Source organism: Notamacropus eugenii, chromosome 7 (genome assembly GCF_028372415.1).
Source record: "Notamacropus eugenii isolate mMacEug1 chromosome 7, mMacEug1.pri_v2, whole genome shotgun sequence".
Lineage (NCBI taxonomy): Eukaryota > Metazoa > Chordata > Mammalia > Diprotodontia > Macropodidae > Notamacropus > Notamacropus eugenii.
In genome coordinates, this window is record NC_092878.1 from 149,440,500 (window position 1) to 149,460,482 (window position 19,983).

The following is a 19,983-nucleotide window of genomic DNA, read 5'->3' on the forward strand; positions in this document are numbered from 1 at the left end:
GCTAGCAGGGTATCGTGGATGTGTCGGAGTGCTTGCTGACACAACTAATCTTCTTGGTGTTCCTGTCACATGATCCCCCATCTCTTGATTCCTGTCAAACTCAGTTCAAATCCAACTTTCTATAGGACACTTTTACCAGCCTCTTTCTCCCCTTTCTTTCTTTCTAAGATTCCATTGACACTATATATGCCTTCCTATTTCCTTTAAGTCTCAGCTTAAATCCCATCTTCTACAAGAAGCTTCTTGGGGACCCCCACAATGCAACTGTCTTCACTCTGAGATTATCTCAAATTCACCTTGCCTCTCTCAAATGTATCTCATTATTTCCATGTTGCTTCCCGCATTTGAATATGAGCTCTTTCTGAATTTGTACCCTAAGTGCAAGCATGGAGCTTTATACAAAACAAAGATGTGATAAATACTTTATAACACACTATGACACTGTACAACCCCCCATCACTGTGTGTTTTGCTTTAGCTTACCTACTAAATTGTGAGCTACAAGTCTTGAGTATCTCCTCAGTCCCCAACACATAAAAACACACCAATATTTATAAAGTTAGAGCAACAAAATATAAACTTCTCCTGTCTCTCTCAATGACTATTAATTTTCTGTAATTTTTTTACCGGGTGGTTTAAATAGGAAATACCTGTGTTTTCTGTTTAGATGATTAACTATATAAAAATCAATGCTCAGATCTAGTGTTCAAGACCATGTTTTCAAGCCACAAATAACAATTTATGACACAGTGGAATAGGTCATCTGACTTGTCTCAGTGACTGACCTGGATTGCCACACTGTTGGTTCAGCTGACTGATCCAAAATCAATTGTTAAGATAATCTGCAGTAACTATACTGGGTTACATGGCCCTGGTGGCTGGGATTGACAGTGATCTTTGGGCTCTATACCTTGATTTAAGAAAACACATTTAAATTTTAGTGATTAAGGCAAACACCTACAAAGTTCTAGTATAGATCCCTTCAATTCAAATCATACAACCTTTCTGTAAAATGAGAAATGTAACTAAATGATCTCTAAGCAGGTCTTCTTAAGCTGGGAACTTTGAGCTTTTAATTTCTTTAATCTTAGTCCCTTCTCTTTGTTGATTCTTCCCAGTTTATCCTATCTATAACTGGCTAGTTCATTGGATTGGTGTCTCCCCCATTAGCCTGAGAGCTTCTTTCTTTTTATCCATAGTATTTAGCACATAGTAGGTATTTAATGTGCATTGAGCTGACTTGTTGGATGTTGACTTTCTTATACCCTCAGAAATCTGACCTCTTTACTCTAATTCCATGGCCAGTATTCTGACCCCATTTCCTGCTTATTTTCTCTACCAATTAGTTAATGTGGTCCTCTTTCCTGAGGTACACCAATAATATCTTTTTTGGGTTTCTTACCTGTTCCTCAAAATTGGTTGAACTCCTCCATCTGTCACTATCCTGTGCTGGAAGTCAGGGGTGAAAGACCCTGGGCTGCAAGAGGGAGAAACTTCAGGCTTCTGGTCTGCATCAGCATTCCTGACAAAAGGAGAGAGACAAAAGCATCTGTAAGTGTAGAGAATAGGATAAAGAAGGCTTGGCCTTGGCTTGGGAGAGCTTTTCCTGCTTCTGTCCTCAAGGACTTTTCTATGGTGAGCCCCTCCTTTTCCATGGATGCCATGGCTGAGAGGAGCTAGAAGATTGTCAGACAGCCTTCTCCACCTCTTCTAAATCTTTATAGGGAAAGACAATGAAGTGAATGCTTTCTGGGATTCAGTATTCCATTTTATATGGAGAGATATGAAGTACTGTAAAAGTACTGATGACACTGAGTGTCAAAAAAATGAGGTTTGTGGGGGGGGAAATTCAGGGACCCCTCTCCCCCAAGGACGGGAGTATGAGAGGGTCATCTGAAATGAATTCACGGACTCAAGCACGCTTCAAGTCAAAGTGGCAAGACTTTACTGTAATGCCAATATGGTGGGCAGAAACTTGCAACTTAACAGGAGTGATACTAAAGTTTATATAGGAAAAGTAGTGGATTATCTGGCAGATATGCTAATTAGGTGATAACTTACAGCCTTAGTTACTGGCATCATTCACTACTGAAAACCAGGAGAGCAAGTTTCTCAGGGGTGTATTTTTGGTCTATAATATCTGTAGCAAGATAGCTGTGACAGCTGATGACTATAGCTTGACCTCTGGATTGAATATGATAACTTTGGGAATTCATGATAATTCCTTGGTTACAAGACAGTCCTGTTTCTAAAAGAGAATTTCTTCAGAGGTCTGCTTGTTCTTATGATGGGGAAAGATAGTTTGTTTTACTGAGACCAGCTCATGAGTGATTGTGGGGAAAGGTAGTTTGTCTTCCTGGGGCCCACTTGTGAATTATGGCTAGGCAGTGTCCTTGGGCTGGGGAGAAAACTGTCAGGGACGGTGTTTTTGAAGCTAGGAAGAAATGTGGTCTTGGAATTGGGGTCCAAGCACAAGCGCCCCATCAGTACCAGGGATGCCAGAAACATTCTGAGAATGCAGTAATCTCCAAAGTAGATTACTGGGTCAGTCATGCTCCTCCTGAACTTCCTATTTCTCCCACCACCACCCCAAATCCAGCCCAATGGGTACAATGTTGGGGGATCAGAGGACTGGTAACCTGAGCACTTATTTCATCTTGGTTTCACTGTCTCTTGCCACCTGGCACTAACCCCAGTGACCCTACTTAGCCATTTTCCAAAGACCCTGAGCCTAGAGCCCACGTTTCTTGTTTGTAAGTGATTCTATTTGGTTTTTTATTCACATGTTCATTTAAGCAACAACAAACAGCCTTTTTATGCACAGATGTGTTACGAGGGTGGGGATCATTACTATGGAGGGGGGATATACATTAAGCATTTCTTATGACCATACTTCTTTTCAAGGAGGTCTTGAATACACTTTGAAGAATTTTAGGGAAATCTATGAAACCATTTAAATAAGAAATACTCCAATATATTATTTTCTTCCAGTTTTTACCATCCAATATTCACCTGGGTAGAATTTCTCTACTGGCATGAACTAAATTCATCCCCAAGCCATTCATAGATGAAATTGAAAGGGCAACAAAGAAACATTACATGAAACTGATTTGCTAGTGTTTTTATAGTGCTGGTTAGTTAATGTCTAGGAAGGGAAACAGTTAGATTGCCGGGTGGACAGAGCACTGAACCTGGAGTTAGGAAAGCCTGGGTTCACATGCAACCTCCCATACTAGCAGGATGACCCTGGGAAACTCACCTAATTTTTGTCTGCCTCAGTATCCTAACCTGTAAAACACAGATAACCACAGCCTCTACTTCCCAGGGTTGCTGTGAGGATCAAATGAGATGGCATTTGTAAAGCTCTTATTTGCTTCTTCCCTTCATCTAATTACAAAAAAATCATCCTGTCAGACTAAACAGACTTCATTTTTTGATCAGGTAGATCAAGAAAATTATAATTACTCTTATCGTCATCATCGTCATCATGGTTTGCTTAGTGCTTTCCAAATATAAATTCATTTCGTCCTAATAACTTTGGGAAGTAGGTTCTACCATTGTTACTATTTCCATCATATGGATGAGGAAAATGAGGCAGACTAAGTTTGGTAACTTACTGAGTAACACACAGCTAAGTGAGACTCTATTTGAATACAATAGAAGAATACAGGTATTCTTGATTTCATTTACCTGGATTTTATCTAAGCATTTGACAAAGTCTTTCAAACTATTCTTTCAGGAAAGATGAGGGAGCAGTGGATGAGGCAGATGATGATACAGTTGGGTGGAGTCAGAATTGGTTGAATGGCCAGCTCCAAAATTCAGTCACATTAGTCACTGTCAGCTTGGAAAGAGGTCTCTCACAGACCACCCCCAGGACCAAGAGCTTGTTCTGTGACTTTATAACCAATGACTAGGATAGAGCACCATCTACACTGGTGCCCTAAAAGGTTACAGCTGAAGGCAGTTCCCCTAAGAATATTCCTTGCAAAGATTTACTTTTTAAATATATTTGAATTCTTTCCCCAAATACATGTTAAAACAATTTTTAACATTTTTTCAAAGTTTTGAGTTCCAAATTCTATCCTTCCCCTCCTCTCTCCTTTTAAAAGGATTAGCAGGAATCAATAAAACCATCATGAGGGTCCTCCATCTAGTCCAAGACTGTACACTAATAAAAGTAGTACTAGCAAACAACTATGGAGCGCTTTTTAATGTTTGCAAAGTGCTTTACATATATTATCCTATCTGAGCCTTCCAACAAATCTGTGAGGCAGATGCCATGTTAGTCCTTCCTAGGGGCTCATAGCTATTAAATTTGAGTCAGAATTCAGTCAGATCTTCCCCACTTAAGGTCCAGGACTCTTTCAACACTGCTTCCCCTAACAGGGGTGGACCTTGAGGACCACATGTGGACTGGAGGCCAACGGTTTCCCACCCCTGCTAAGACAACAAATCTGAGTGTTCTGGTTGGAGTCACATGAGGGGGGCCAAACACACACCCAATCACACACTCACATGCCATATTACCCAACCTCCCTGGCTACACATAAGAATTCTTCCAGCAAAGCAAGGCACTTTTCAAAGACACTCAGGGTCATTTCATTTTTAGGTCATCTCAAAGAGGGGAACATTTTCAAAAACTCCCAGATTGTACTTTCACTAAGACAAACTAAAAAAATGCAATTGAGAAAATACAAATTACTGCTTAATACCTACTCTCCTTTCACTATAAAATCTTTATTAAAACAAGTCTTTTGTATGTCTCTTTCATGAAAACGGAAAGGAATAGGGGAACTCAAAACTTTTTTTTTGAGGCAAAAATATACGTATAACAAAAGTAACATCACACAGTTGTTTGTATCTTTGACCTTTCTCATATATTTAAGGAATGAGGAAGCCGGATTATCCAGCTGGATCTATTAACCTCCCTATTGAATTAGTAACCACATTCATCTGTAATCTTTTGTTTTTCCTTTAAGTTTTCTTGGAACTCCTGAAAATTCTCCTGGTTTATTTCACCTGTTAGGTCTTCTGACTTTTCATAGTTAATTAAAAAAAAATCACCAGATGTTTCTGTCTCAGTCTCATGCCTACTTCTTACCAGATTGGGGGAAAGAAAAGAGAAAGACCTAAAGTGCTATATTATTATGCATAATTTAATCCCCCAGCCTGTATTAAAAAGGCCAGCCCAGATTCCTTAAATGCCTAGCTGGCTTCTCTACATCTAAAATGCCTTCTACTTTGTTCATTATAAATAAATAACTCATGAGTTGCTTTGCTTGACTACACTTATTTAAAAGGATGAACTTCTTGGGGAGGGTGTAAGTTAGTCAGTCAATACACATTACACAGCCTACTGTGTGCCAGGCACTTTGCTAAGCACAGTGGGGATAAGAAGCAAAAGACGCTCACTGCCTTCAAGGATCTGACAAAGGAAAAGTGAGAGACAAGGAGACAACATGCAACAAATGCGCACAAATAAGCCACCTATGGGATAAATTGGAAATAATTCAAGAATTAACTGAAGGAAGGCCTTAGAATCAAGAGGGTTTGGGAAAGGCTTTTTGCAGAAAATGGGATTTTAGTTGGGTCTTTAAAGAGAAGCCAGAAGGAGATGGGGAGGAAAAGATGAGAGTCTGGTTCATGAAAGAGGAAGGTCTGTGTTAATGGAGCCAAGACGATGTGGTGGGGCTTAAAGGATAGGTAGAAGGGGGCTAGCCTATGAGGGCATCTCATTGCCAGATTTTTCATTTGATCCTGGAGACATAGGAAACCACTGGAGTTTATTGGGGGAGGGGTATGTGTAACATGGGTACCTGCACTTGAGGAAAATCCTTTTGGTGGCTGAAAATGGATTGGATGGATTGGAGTAGGGTAGACAGCCACCAGCAGCTACTGGAATAGTTCAGGTGTCAGGTATGATGAGGACCTACACCAGGAGGGAGCAGCAGTGTCCGATGAGAGAAGGGGATGTATTCAAAAGATGTTGCAGAGGTGAAATAGACAGATCTTACCAACATACTGGATACGGGATGGGGGGGGTGATGGACAGTGAGGAACCCAGGATGACTCCTGGATTGTGAGATTGGAGTAGTGACACATATATAAAAAAGAAAGGAAAGAATATCCATAAAACATTCTAAAAAATATACAGAAGGGAAAAACAGTTCAGAATTGGACATAAATATGACAATTGTATTGCTGTTTTAAATTTTAATATACACTGGGGAAAAACCCAACAGTAGAGTTGGAAGCAATCTTGGAAATCACTGATTTCAACCTCCCTCCTTTTTTTTTTTTTAACAAATGAAGATACAAGCCCTGGGAAATTAAGTGACTTGACTAAGGTCTCATAGCAAGTAGCAGTTAGGATGTGAACCCCTTACCTCAGACTTTGAGTATAATGTGTTTTCCTCCATGCCATTGAACTGCTCAATTGATACGACATAGTTTTTGTTTGTTGCATAACAAAATGATCAAATTTATTGATGAATAGGCAGCTAGCTGGCATATTGGATGGAGTATTAACCCTGGAGTCAGGAAGACCTGAGTTCAAATCCAGTCTCAGACACTTATTAACTGTGTGACCTTAGACAAGTCACTTAAGTCTATTTGCCTCAATTTTCTCATATGTAAAATGAGATGGAGAAGGAAATGGCAAACCACTCCAGTATTTTTGCCAATAAATCCCCAAATGGGGTTACAAAGAGTCAGACATGACTGAAAAATGACTTAGAACAAAAATGTTCTTAATAAAGAAGATAAATTTAAAAAAACCATATATATACATATACACATACCAATGTTTGTTATAATAATATAAATAAATACACATATATCTGTATCTATAAACACACTTGTAAATATATATAAACATACCACATTAAAATGGTTTGAGACCAAAATACTTCTTTACAGTCTTAGAGTAGCTTATGGTTTAATTTAACCTATAAAACCAAGTAGGATTTCTCCTGCCTGTTACCAATTATGTTAGTCCAATAAGGAATTTTAAAAACCTGCTAGTGAGGATTATAAAGGGGGTTGATTGATTGTCTGTGTGGGAATAAAGCCCTCACTCAACTCAGGGCTCAAGAGGAAGGGATAGTTAGTTGGGGCAGGGGTGATTGACTGGGCTCTTCCCCCTAGGAAAGAAGATTGAGTTTGGTGGGGGAAGGTGGGAGGCTGATGAAAGGGTTTACAAAAGACCTTGGGAAAGAGAACAGGAATTTGCAGTGGGAGGCTGTCAGATTCTTGTCCAGAGCTCAGCCTGGGCAGTGACTTCACCCAGGAAGACAGATGGCTGGCACAGCATGCAGGAGCTGCTCATGTGCAAGCCAGAGGAACAGGAGGCTGAGTTTTGTTCCTCAGCTGAATGGGGTTCAGTCACTAAGTGTTGGTCCTAGGGTAGAAATTGTAGGTAATGTTGGAACAGTCAGACAGATATGCCTCACTAGAAATATGGACAATCTGATTTGCCTACAAGTAAGTCTTCCTCTCTCCTGCCTACCAAAAGCAGACCAACATTCACATATTTATGAATTCCCCCTCTCAACCTATCTGTCTAATCTTTAAACTTCAGATCTTAGAATATGAACCTCAAAACACCCTGTTATAATAATTAGCTCATTTTGGGCATAGGAACTTAATGTACATTTAGGGGTCTATACGATTCCCTCCTCTGTATTTCCGGTAGTTTCTACTGAATGAAAAGTTAGGAACACCATTGCTTTGTGCTTTTAAAATTTCTGACATCAAGAGACAAAGGTTTGATTCTTCCTTTTAATTTCCATTTCTTTATCTCTTGCTAACTCCTGGCCACTTTATGATTATGGGAAAGATCTGGGTAACAAACAGCAGAATACATTTAATGTCTGGGGATAGACAGTCACAGAGCAGGGAGGTCCAGGAAAGAGCAAACCTATTCTTGGACTTTCCACAATTCTGGAGGAGGGACATTCAGCTGGAGTGACAGAACTCTGGGCTTGGAGTCAGGAAGGCACACGTTCAAATCTGGCTTTAGACATTTACTAGCTGTGTGACCCTGGGCAAGTCACTTGACCTGCTTGCCTCAGTCTCCTCAACTGTAAAATGGGGATAATAACAGTACCAACCCTAAGGGTTGTTGTGAGACTCAAATGAGATAATATGTGTAAAGTGCTTAGCACGCAGTAGATGGCATAGCCCTTGTCCTTTCCTTTCCCTAGTCCCAGTTCTTTGCTCCGGGGTGCCTATACAACAAATGGAATGTTCTTCTTTCCCTTCTCTGCTATGGCTCAGTCCTCTTTCTCCTTTTTGCCATTTGTCCCTGGGCTGCCAATTCTTTTCTGCTCCAGATGTCCCCATTCTTTTCTCTCGGCAACCAGAGCTTGGAAATCTCTCCAGGGTTCTGAATTAGCTCCGCCTTCCTTCTTTATATAAGCTCCTTAGGGCATAACCAGGGCCCTCACCCAGTCTGAACAGACTTCCTGTAGCAATGGATTGAAATGTCTTTGACTGATTTAGTGAAAAACAAAGATATATTCTCACCTGATAAACATACTGGGACTGAGTGTCTTGGCACTAACTTCAATGGGAGGTGGGGGTAGGATGATTTTATTGGTCTATTCAATAACTTTTACCCTTATACTCTTCTATCAAATTTGCATATAAACTGTAAGAAAAATGGCAGATTACCAGACTATAGCAATTTTAGCCAGTATGTTAAAATAAGAAAGACTAATAGAGCTAGAAGGACCTTTGAGGTTAGACTATACACTTAATTTCAAGGATGAGAAAACTGATATCCAAAGTCACAGATACTAAAATTTCCTCAAAAATAAAAAAATCCAATAGCAATCCTTCTGTCCATTAAGATATGACCAAGACATGGTTGGCAATGGGCTAAGAAAACCCATTCGGGCCATATTCCCTTTCTTTCCTCGTTTTCTCACCCAGGCTGCCCAGATGTTATGGGCAGGAAAAGTCCTCAATAGAGATGCCTTTTCCCCTATAACACTGTGAACCCTAGAGAGCAGAGACTGTCATTTGTTTTTATATCCTTCATATCCCCAGGCACAGAGTAGTCACTTAATATTGATTCGCTGACTTCTCTTTCTGACCCAGGTCCTACTCTCTGGGGTATCTGGGTGGAAACAGCTAGAAGTAGAGCCCTTTTTCCTCCAGCTTCACACATTATATTTCACTCTCCTTCCATTTTTCAGGCTGAACACTACCTCCCCTCCCCACAATTCCTATCTCAGCAGGAGGGAATCCAGCATCCTCATTAACCTCACTCAGGACCCTCAGGCTCACTCCCAGCTTTGCACTGGTAGTGGGCCATGTTCCTCCAGGCCTAACTTTTCCCCAAATATCTGGTTCCCATCAGTCCAGCTACACTTATACACTTTTATATAAACATTTCACATATTTGATTTTGCTTCACACTTAGAAACCTGGGTTTCAGTCGTAAAGACTTGTATAAAATCCTTTATTTGTGCACAGAAGAGGGGAATGGAAGAAGCCAGAGGATAGCTGGAAATATACAAAATTTAAATTAGAGCACAGAGCTAAGCCATCTGTCTAAATGTTAGGCTTTTTCCTAGCTGAGGGCTCTGCCCACCTGCGATTTTATTAATAAATTTTCATTTTATAGTAACTCCACAAAAGGACCAGAGGGTCATTTATATTGCCAGCAGGCTAAAAGTGAGCTAATTGTTATAAGATCCTGTGAGACTGATTAATTCTTCAGAGGAAGGGCAAGGAGCAGAGAGAAGGGAATAAAAATTTATTTAGCACTTACTATACTCCAGACACTGATTACGCTGAGCGCTTTACAAATATTATCTAATCTGATGTTGGATTTATTTTGATGGTGACGATGATAATAATGAGCTCACTGCATTTAGTTTTTAACATATTTCTAGCCTATTTGATCTGGCCTGGAATAGCTATAAGCACAGAGTTAATGTATCCCCACTCCTTTCAAACCTGTCAAATTAATATCATGCCACCATCAGCTCAGTATGCCTATCTGAGAACAGAAACAGGGCCACCTGGGTAAGCAACTCAATCGTCTTCACTCTCACCTAGAGAGAGGTAGATGAATTTATTAGCAATCTAGTCTTTAAACTACTTTGTACATGCTTTGTATTTGTTTACTTATATACATATTATATCCACTGAACGAAGTACAATTTTCTTGAGGACCGGGACAATTCATTTTTTTAATCACCATCACTTATATATAGGTGATTATGTGTTCGTCCTTCGTTACCAAAGATCAAGCCATCAGAGAAATGATGACATGACTTGCACTTGACTTTGCTTTGAGTGAGTGAGGGCTGTGCAGGTCACCAGCCTCATTTCTTCTCCAGAACCACTGAATTCAGTGACCAGATATTCATCAGAATGACTGGAGATGACCCAGGATGAGGCAATTGGGGTTAAGTGACTTGCCCAAGGTCACACAGCTAGTGAGTGTCAAGTGTCTCACCTATGTAGGGTGATACAGTGGATAGAGATCCAGCCCTGGAGCCAAGAGGACAGAGTTCAAATCCTGCCTCAGATACTTACTAGCTGTGCAACCTGGGCAAGTCACTTAACCCTGTTTGCCTCAATTTCCTCACATGTAAAATGAGATGGGGAAGGAAATAGCAAACCACTCCAGTATCTTTGCCAAGAAAACCCTGAATGGGGTCACTAAAAGTCTGACATAGCTGAAACAAGTCAATACCAACATCACCTAGATAGTAGGTATTTCATAAATGTTGGTTAAACTGAACATTCTTCAGGTAATGAATACTTGGCATTCTAGTAGGAGGGGGAAAAAAAGTGACTAAGTAAGGTGAACCACAACCCAAATTCCTGAGCTCTCATAGCGCCCACATTCACAAGATATGTGGTTTTCTGACCCTCAGAAAATCAGTGATGGTGAAGTCAGTGTTCCCATGAAGGGATTCTCAGGGCGCCAACATTCACCAGACACATGATTTTCTAGTCTTTGCTCCTCCCCTCTGTATGATGGGGATGGAAATATTTGGACAACACGAGTGGGTTTCACTGTGGATTAGGGGCAGAATTGGTTGAGCTGATCTAAAATTCTACCAGTAGGACTGGGGTGAAGCTGAATTCTTCTTGTACCTTTTCTCCCTGGGGGAGGTTTAGGGTGTGACCTTTTTTTTTTTATAGTCTCTAGTTCTCCCAACCCCTTTCTCTAAGGGAAATTTACTCAGTCACACCCACTCATATCAATTAGATCATTTCTGAATTGGAGACAATATCTTGGCCTTCAGGTCCCTACAGTGTTTTTTAGAACTTATATCAGACAGAAAGTCTACAAAGACTGCAACCACAAGAGCTCAGAGTCCCCAGTTAGGAAAATTTTCAACATTGAGACATTCAACTCTAATTAAAATTTTTGTTTATCTCTAGCTAACTCCTGGTTTTTTTCTTTTGGAAGAAAAAACCAGGATCCAGGAAATATTTAGGTAAAAGAGGCAAGCAATGTATATACTGCAGTGGCCATTAGCTAAAAGGCAAACGAAGGGGAAGTTGGGAAAACAGCACACCTTTCTCTTGGACTTCCTTATGACCCGAAGCTTCAGGCTGAGTCCTCTTCTTCAAGATGTCTGTAGGGGCCAGCTGGCCCTCCTCCATTTCTTCCCCCTTTTCTCTAACAGCTAGGCTTTCCTTTCACTTTCTCCCTTCTGGGTTGGTGGTGCTACCAATCCTTTCTAGCCAAGTTCATTAAGTCTTGAGAGGGACTGGTGAAATTGTCTCCCCAAGGCTGCTCCTGATCAAAGTTCCAACTCCTTCCTCTTAATGTCGGTCTCTGAGGCTAGACTAGACGGTCCTCTTTAAGTACTCCTGAGCATGATTCAAGTCTGCCTTCCGGGCCTTAAAGATCACAATAGTCACAAATCCCTCTTTGGGGCTGAAAGGAAAGGAATGCTGGTGCATGAGAACTACAGATTTCAGGCTGACGGTCGGTTCTCTAACCCCTATTACAATTACACTATCCATCCACCAACAAGTATTTATTAGGTTCCTACTACGTGATAAACCCCACAGTGTTATGAGTGAAAAGTTTTATAACCCATAAAACTATGGAAATGTGAGTGATCACTTGTAATCTTTCACCACTGCCATATTGTTACTGGTCTCCAGGAATGCATTTTGTACAAGGTTGGCACACGGAAAGAAAAGTTGGAAATGGAGGGGCACCTAGTGTATGTCAGAAGCCACGTGAGGAAAACTGACTTTAACACTTGTATTCTCTCCTCTCTATTAAAAAAACACAAATCAGAGAAAAAAGAAATTCACATATAAATATGTAAAATAGGTACTTATCTATAAGAAAAAACACAAGATAGAGGTAAATGAATAAGTATTTCTATAGCACCTACTATGTGCCAGGCACTGTGATAAACACTTTACTTAATATTTTTCAATATTTTCTCCACTGGCTCAGTTGAAAAGAGTGGTCTTCTGTTGAAGAACTGGATATTAGTAAGGAGATAAAAGAAATGTTGAAAATAGAGGAAAACAAATACAAGAAAGTTTTAATGACATTGGAATCATTCATGAGTCAATGACAGGATGAGAACTAGAAACAGAAAAACATTTCTTGGTCTGTTAATTTCCTGTGGATGTTCTTCATGAGATCAGTTAGTCATTAGATATTCATTAAACTCCTACTATGTGCAGGGACTGTGCTAAGCACTGAGGATACAAATTGGCAAAAGACAGACTCTGCCTCCAAGGAACTTACAGGCCATTGGGGGAGAAAACAACCATGTAAAAGCATGCTATACGCAAATAAATAGAAAATCATCAACAGAAGGAAGGCACTAGACTTAGGAGGAGCAAGGGAAGCCTTTTTGGAAGCAGTGAGAGTCTAGCTGAGATGAGAAAAAAGCTGGGAGGTTGAGATGAGGCAGGAGAGTGCTCCAGGCATGGGGAATAGCCAGAGAGAATACCCAGAGACAAGGGACTGAGTATTTTGTTCATGGAATAGCAGGGATGTTAAATGTCTATGTTTTTTCTTCTCCAAAATGAGATACTTTTAACATCTCCAAATTGAATTAAAAATTAATGTTAAAAAATGAGGGTAGGTGGGATTTGAATCTTGGACAAAGCATCCTTGTATCAGTTGGCTGAGTACAGGTATTGGCTTATCAAAAAAGTTAACCAGATTCTCTGCACAATCCCTATTCATTGATATTCCCTTTTAAGAAAGAAGTCACAATAGTCAAAGAAGACTCTAGCAACCAACATCAGGAAGGAAGAAAATAAGCCTTTATTAACTACTTACTATGTGCCAGGCACTGTGCTAAGTGCTTTCCAAAATATGATCTCATTTGATCCTCACATCTCTGGGTGGCAGGTACTACTATTATTCCCATTTTACAGTTGAGGAAACCAAGGTAGATAAAAGTGAACTAACTTGTCCAAGATCAGATAACTTCTAAGTGTCTGAGGCCAACTTTGAATTCAGGCCTCCCTGACTTCAGACTCAGCACTCTCTACATCAGCTAGCTGCTCGATAGAGTAGCAGCTTTATGAGGAAGCCACCCCGTTCCCCATACGGGGAAGCAGCGGTATTAGGAATTTGATGGGGTAGTCAATAAAATCCACTGGATGACAGGAAAATCTAGCCAATGGAATTCTCATCAGCTCCCATGGAGGTAGTAACCACTTCTATGCCGATGGTTCTCACCTCTGCCTTTCCTTTCTCAACCTCATATCTCCAGCTGCCTTTCAGGTATCAAAGTGGATGTCCAGTGGACATCTTAATCTCAATATGTTGAAAAGGAAATGGAACTCATTATTATCCCCTTTCAATTTTCCTCTGTTCTATCTTTCCTATTACTGTAGAGGACAATAAATACCATCCCCACTACCTAGGAATCAACCTGGATTCCTCCCTAGCTCTTACCTGCTGCCCGTTTCCCCATATACAAATTGTTGTGAAGGACTATAGATTTCACCTTTGTAATATCTCTCTCCTTGGACACTGCCACCACTTTAGTGTGGACCCTCATCACCTCATTCCTGGATAACTATAATAGTGTGCTGGGGGGTCCACCTGCCTCCAGCTTCTCCCCCTTATAGTCCATCCTCCATCCAGCCACTAAAGTGATATTCCTGAAACACGGGTCCTAATGTGTCACTGTCCCACCCCCACACAATCAATCAACTCCAGGGGCTTCCTATTACCTTCAGGAACAAACACAAAAACTATCTACCACTCCAAACCCTTCCTAACCTAGCCTCCTCCTACCCTTCCGACCTTACTCCCCAGCACATACTCTATGGGCCAGCATCACAGACCTCCAGGCTGTTTGATGACGTAGATACTCCACCTCTCTGGGCATTTTCTCTGCCTGCATTCTCTTTGACTACGGATCTCCTGGGCTTCCTTTAAGTCCCAATGAAAATGTTCCCTTCTGTATGAAGCCTTCCTAACTCCTCTTAAATTCCCTACTTTTTCTTTCAGTCCTTTAATTACTTCCTCTTTATCTTATAGTAGCTTGCTTTGTATATATTTCCTTGCACGTGGTGTAAGCTCTTTGAGGGCAGGGGTTGTCTTTTGCCTTTTGTGGGGGGAATCCCCTATGCTTAGCACAGTCCCTGGCACATAGTAGGCACATAATAAATGTTGATTGATTAAATTACATGAGGAAATCTTACTCTAGTGTTCCCGCTTCCATTGAGCCTGGAAATATAAAAGAGATTATGCCCTTGGGGCATATGGATTATTTTTCTTTGCTACTCTATTTCCAGCAGCTAAGGAGCAAGGTGGATAGAGGGTGAACTAGGAGTAAGGAATATCTGAGTTCAAATCCCACCTTAACCACCTAGGAGGATATATAAATCACTTAAATTCTCTGGGCCTCAGTTTCCTTATCTGTAAATTTGAATTAGTGACCTCCAATGTCCCTTCTAGCTCTAATTCCATGATCCTATATTTTTTTTTTTTGCTTTGAATTCATTTATAATCTGAATTAGTCTAACATAAGGAGATAGAGTTATCCCTTCCACTTCATGACTTTCCCCATTGTGGTTTCAATATATCGTGGATTAGAATAAGAAACTAAAGGGGGTTTGCAGAAACCACAGAGAACGCTTGAAGCCAGCACATGACACAGAGCCTATGACCAAACATTTAGCCCAAAATTTACAATAAGGCACTGGAAACACCCCACAAAAGAAAAAGAAAAAAGTCAACTTCTGTGGTACGAAGCGAGGCTCAAAAATTTTTACATGGATATTTCAGATCATAGGGGTACTGTGCCCCTAATCCCTACAATGTGAAAGTGATAACTCCATTTTGTTGGGGGGACGGGGTTAAAGCTATGAACTGTGAAGAGAGAGTACCATGAATTGGACTTGAGAAGCCCAAGTTACACTGATAAATACTTTGGAGACTGGACTTCATATAGGCTATCTTGTATTAGTTATGTGTGTATGTCTCACAATTCTTCCCCCAACACCTTTCCCTACCTCCCATTAGAGGACAATCTGCTCTATGGGGACAAGGACAATAACTACCTAAACTTTGTACCTGATAATAAACTACCTGATAATTAGCACCTAGTAGGTACTTTATAATGTGTTCAATTAAATCATTAAAAATTTTTTTCAGTGCTACAACCCAATACAACAGTGTTATTGTTCAATCGTTTCATTGATGTATGACTCTTCATGACCACATTTGGAGTTTTTCTGGCAAAGACACTGGAGGGGTTTGTCTCGTCCTTCTCCAGCTCATTTTACAGATGAGGAAACTGAGACAAACAGGGTTAAATGCCTTGCCCAGAGTCCCATAGCTAGTAAGTATCTGAGGCTGGATTTGAGTTCAGGAAGATGAGTCTTCCTGACTCCAGGCACTGCACCACCTAGCTGTCTCAAATACAACAGAAATTATATGTAAAATAGATTATTTACATATGTAAAATAGAAGCATCTGGTCTCCTGATTATGACCCAGATGGGCATAACTGTGTGCAAGCATATCCCTGTGCTCTCGTGGGTGGAATGCTTTTGTCCAGAGATATTTTTTCTTCTGGAGCTACTTTCCCCTTCCTCAGTATTAGGGGTACTTCTAACCCTGGGGATGGAAAAAGTGAAGAAATTTGCATTTAGTGACAGCTTCCAGAACATGGTAGGATTGATTCCTCTGATTCCCTGGAGTCCTTCCCAGTTCAATCCAAGTAAGGGTTACCCCTAATACAGACAGTCTCTGAGGCAGCAAAGCTATGCCATGCTCTGTGGACAAGGGAAGTAAAGTCCTTTGGCTCAGCAGCCATCTCAGCTTTCAGGGCTTTCCAGATGCCATTCTCTGGGAGCTGGGTTTGACCCTCCCACTTACATGCAAACAAATCACTGTGGTTCTGTACCTACCTGTAATGGTGGTGATGAACATTCAGACTCTAAATGGAGATTTTTCTTTCATTTGGGGGGAAAATGGATTCCTTGCTAAACTTGGCACTAAGTAAGGAATCTTAGAGAAAATGAATGCACTCTCTTGTTTGTGAGAAAAGCCTAATCCTTCCTTACTTGGCCCAAGAGGCTTACGGGGACTTAGAAAGATGCTCACACCAACTTTTTTTCAGCGTGTGCCAACTTCATTTGTAGCCACAATATCCAAGCTTCGTTCTGCATTTTAGGGTAGATAATGGGCATTCCATGCTCTTTAAATACCTCCACATTTAAGCTTAAATGTCTCTGACCTTTGCCTTCTCCCTCAGCTAGGGCCTTCTGTCTCCCATGCTTTTATCCAGCTTTGGCTCTCAGTCCCTGTTAGAAGCTGCTTAGTTAGTATGAAAGATAAAATACAAGTATTATGTTGAAAAAGCAATACTCTGCAGCTTCTAGAACACCTTTTCTAGATTCTTAGAACTATTAATAATATGCAAAATGCTTTTTTCCTGACATTTTGCTATGTCAGTGAAATCTCCATGTGCCATCATTCCCTCCGTTTGGTGTTAAACTGGGTTAATTTAATTCTTGACACTTTTAAACTGCCTCAAAATTCAGTGGACTCTCTGGATCTATAAATAAACATTTTAAACACAGAGTAGGCTTGATTTTATGGCAATGATTAATCTTAGGGAGTTGGGAAAGAAAATTAATCTCTTCAAATGACTACAGCACTCTCAAAAGTCATTGACCCACCTTGGATTCAAACACTACCAGCTTCTCTCTCTCTCTTCTCTTCTCTCTCTCTCTCTCTCTCTCTCTCTCTCTCTCTCTCTCTCTCTCTCTCACACACACACACACACACACACACACACACACGTACCTACCTGTTGCCAAAGGACTAGCAACAGCTAGATCACCTGAGGCCCCATCTGCACACCAGAAGAACTAAATTGCCTCCACACAGCAGCCTGGCACATTCCCATGATGGCAGGCGACTTGGCAGAGTTTAACCAGCTCAGTGAATACTTCTCCCCCTCCCACATAGAAAACTGCATAAAAATGAAAGTATTTATACAGATCGTTAAACATGGCCAGCCATTCTCTGAATAGATTCCACCTTAAAGGCCAATCTCTGAAAAAGGAGCACTGTGTTCTAGAAATCAACAAGCGGGCACTTTTGAGGAAAAGACTCAAAGGGAATTCCAAAGATTCAAGGGGCAGCAATGAGCAGAATGCTGGACTGGAAGTTAGGAAGTTCAGTTCAGTCATTTTTCAGTCATGTCCAACCCTTTGTGACCCCATTTGGGGTTTTCTTGGAAAAGATACTGGAGTGGTTTGCATTTCCTTCTCATTCCAGTTAATTTTACAGATGAGAAAACTGAGATAAATGAAGTTAAATGACTTGCCCAGGTTCACATAGCTAGTAAATGTCTGAGGCCAGATTTGAATTCAGGAAGATGAATCATCCTTATTCCAGGTCTGGCACTCTATTTGCTGTGCCACCTCGCTACTCCAGGGGAGTCAGGGAGACCTGAGTTCAAATCCGACCTTAGACACTAGCTGTATAACCTTCCACAAGTCACTTAATCTCCATCTGCCTCAACTTTCCTAACTGTAAAATATGTAGCACTTATTTTCCAGGGCATATTTGTAAAAGTACTTTGCAAATCTTAAAATATGATGTTAAATGCCGTCATTATTCATGGGATTAAAGTTATTCAGATCTAGGGATCAGTTATCTCTCCCTTCACTTTTGTCTCACACATATGTAATAGTCTGATGACACAATTAGAAAGGACTTTTGAGCTCAACTGATTCAACTCACATCTGAAAAAATATCTCCTTTATAATATTCCTATGACAAAGTCATCTAAATTCTATTTAATAACATCTAGTGACCAGGAATCCATTCTCTTCCAAGACAGCTGATCTCAACTTTATGTAACTTTAAATAGAATTCATTACTTTATCATTTCTACCATCTTTCTAGACTCCTAGGTTTGCATCCTCAGAGTTCTCTTCCATTCTTTTCTTTCTGTCACCTCCCATATCGAATTAGTTACCAGGTCTTGTTGATTTTATACACACACTACCTTTCATATCCATCCCCTTCTCTCTCCTCTAGTTTGGGCTGTCATCATTTTTTGCCCAGACCACTGACATGGATGATTTCTAACTCTGCCTCAGTCATTAATTTCTTGAACCCATCCTTCACATAATTACCCTCAATTCCTGCTCCCCCTACCCCTCACCCCCCAACCTTCACACCCAGGTCTGTTTCTCATCTACTCAGAAATCATCCTATAGCCTCTGCACTCTGGCTCCTGCTTACCTTACCTTTCCAGACTTATTCCTTTCTTGGCCTCAACTTCCTCATCTGTAAAATGGGAAAAAGATAGCCCCTGTCTCATAGGACTATGGTAAAGCATAAATGAACCAGCACATGAAAATGGACTGTAGGGTGCACTCCTATTATATTTGTATAGTTTCCCTCAGTAAGAGAGCTTGAATTCAATAGAAGTCAACAGAGTATTTCAACTAGAAAACAAGATAATAAAATGTGATTCAGAATTTTTCATAATAGCCACTGCTGGATTCCAGATTGCTGGTTGTAGAAAGAAGTCTTAAAACCTCTCAGATCAAACCTTAAAGCACTCTATAAGTCATCATTGCTTTTCTTAACTATATTCCAGCAAAACTGTCCTATTAGCTTGTTCCTTTGCTCTGCCTTAAATCTCCCATTTCCATCTCTTCCAATATACACTGCTTCGTCTTTTCTACCTCTTAAGAATCTTTAGTTCCTTTCCAGTTTACCTCAGTCTCCACCTTTTCAAGAAGCCTTTATTAAACTGCATAATAATACTATTATGCCTTTGGGACACAGGCAGTGGCTGGTGAAGGGGGAACCCAAGGAAGTAAGCATTCAGCTGTGTGCTGTGAAGGCCTAGCTTAAGCATTCCTTTGAGAAGTTAAAGATGGAGAAGTATGGGCATTATCTTTGGCAAAGGGAAGATATCTTAGGTACTACCAGATTGTCAATGCTACTGAGGTCTATTTGCTTAAACTTAGTATCTATTTCGGGTTTCACATCTTCTATAGATTTGTCACTAAGTCTGAACACATTGTGTGAAAACTTCCTCAAATTGTTTGATTGGTACTGAAAGGTCCTTTGTGACCAACTGAACAGGAGAAAAGACCAGAAATAGGAGAAAGTGAACCACTTTGCCTTATCAGGTAAGATGTAGTCAACCAATGACTATCAGCCACTCTAGCAGGTTTCATTACTACATTGTAAAATACAACTAGCTTGCATTATACAGTGACCAGCTATGACTGACTTAGTTGTCAGCAGTACAATGATCCAAGACAATTCCAAAGGACTCGCGATGGAAAATGCTATCCACACATCCAGAGAAAGCGCCATAGAGTCTGAATGTAGATCAAAGCATACTATTTTCACTTCATTTTTCCATTTTTTCCCTTTTCTTCTGTTTCTTCTTTCCCAACATGACTAGTATGGAAATATATTTTACCTGATTACACATATATAATCTATACCAAATTGCTTACCATCTTAG

At 40.4% G+C, this 19,983-nt stretch overlaps 1 protein-coding gene across 3 annotated transcripts in view; it reads right to left on the reverse strand.

The window, feature by feature from the left end:
* The window catches only part of SHROOM3 (shroom family member 3), a 228,152-nt gene that overhangs the window by 63,675 nt on the left and 144,494 nt on the right, over nucleotides 1–19,983 (reverse strand). For all 3 annotated transcript variants that reach the window (XM_072623908.1, XM_072623909.1, XM_072623910.1), the window contains one exon: nucleotides 1,402–1,521. In XM_072623908.1, coding sequence (XP_072480009.1) covers nucleotides 1,402–1,521 — 120 coding nt within the window. The remainder of the gene's footprint in view (nucleotides 1–1,401; nucleotides 1,522–19,983) is intronic.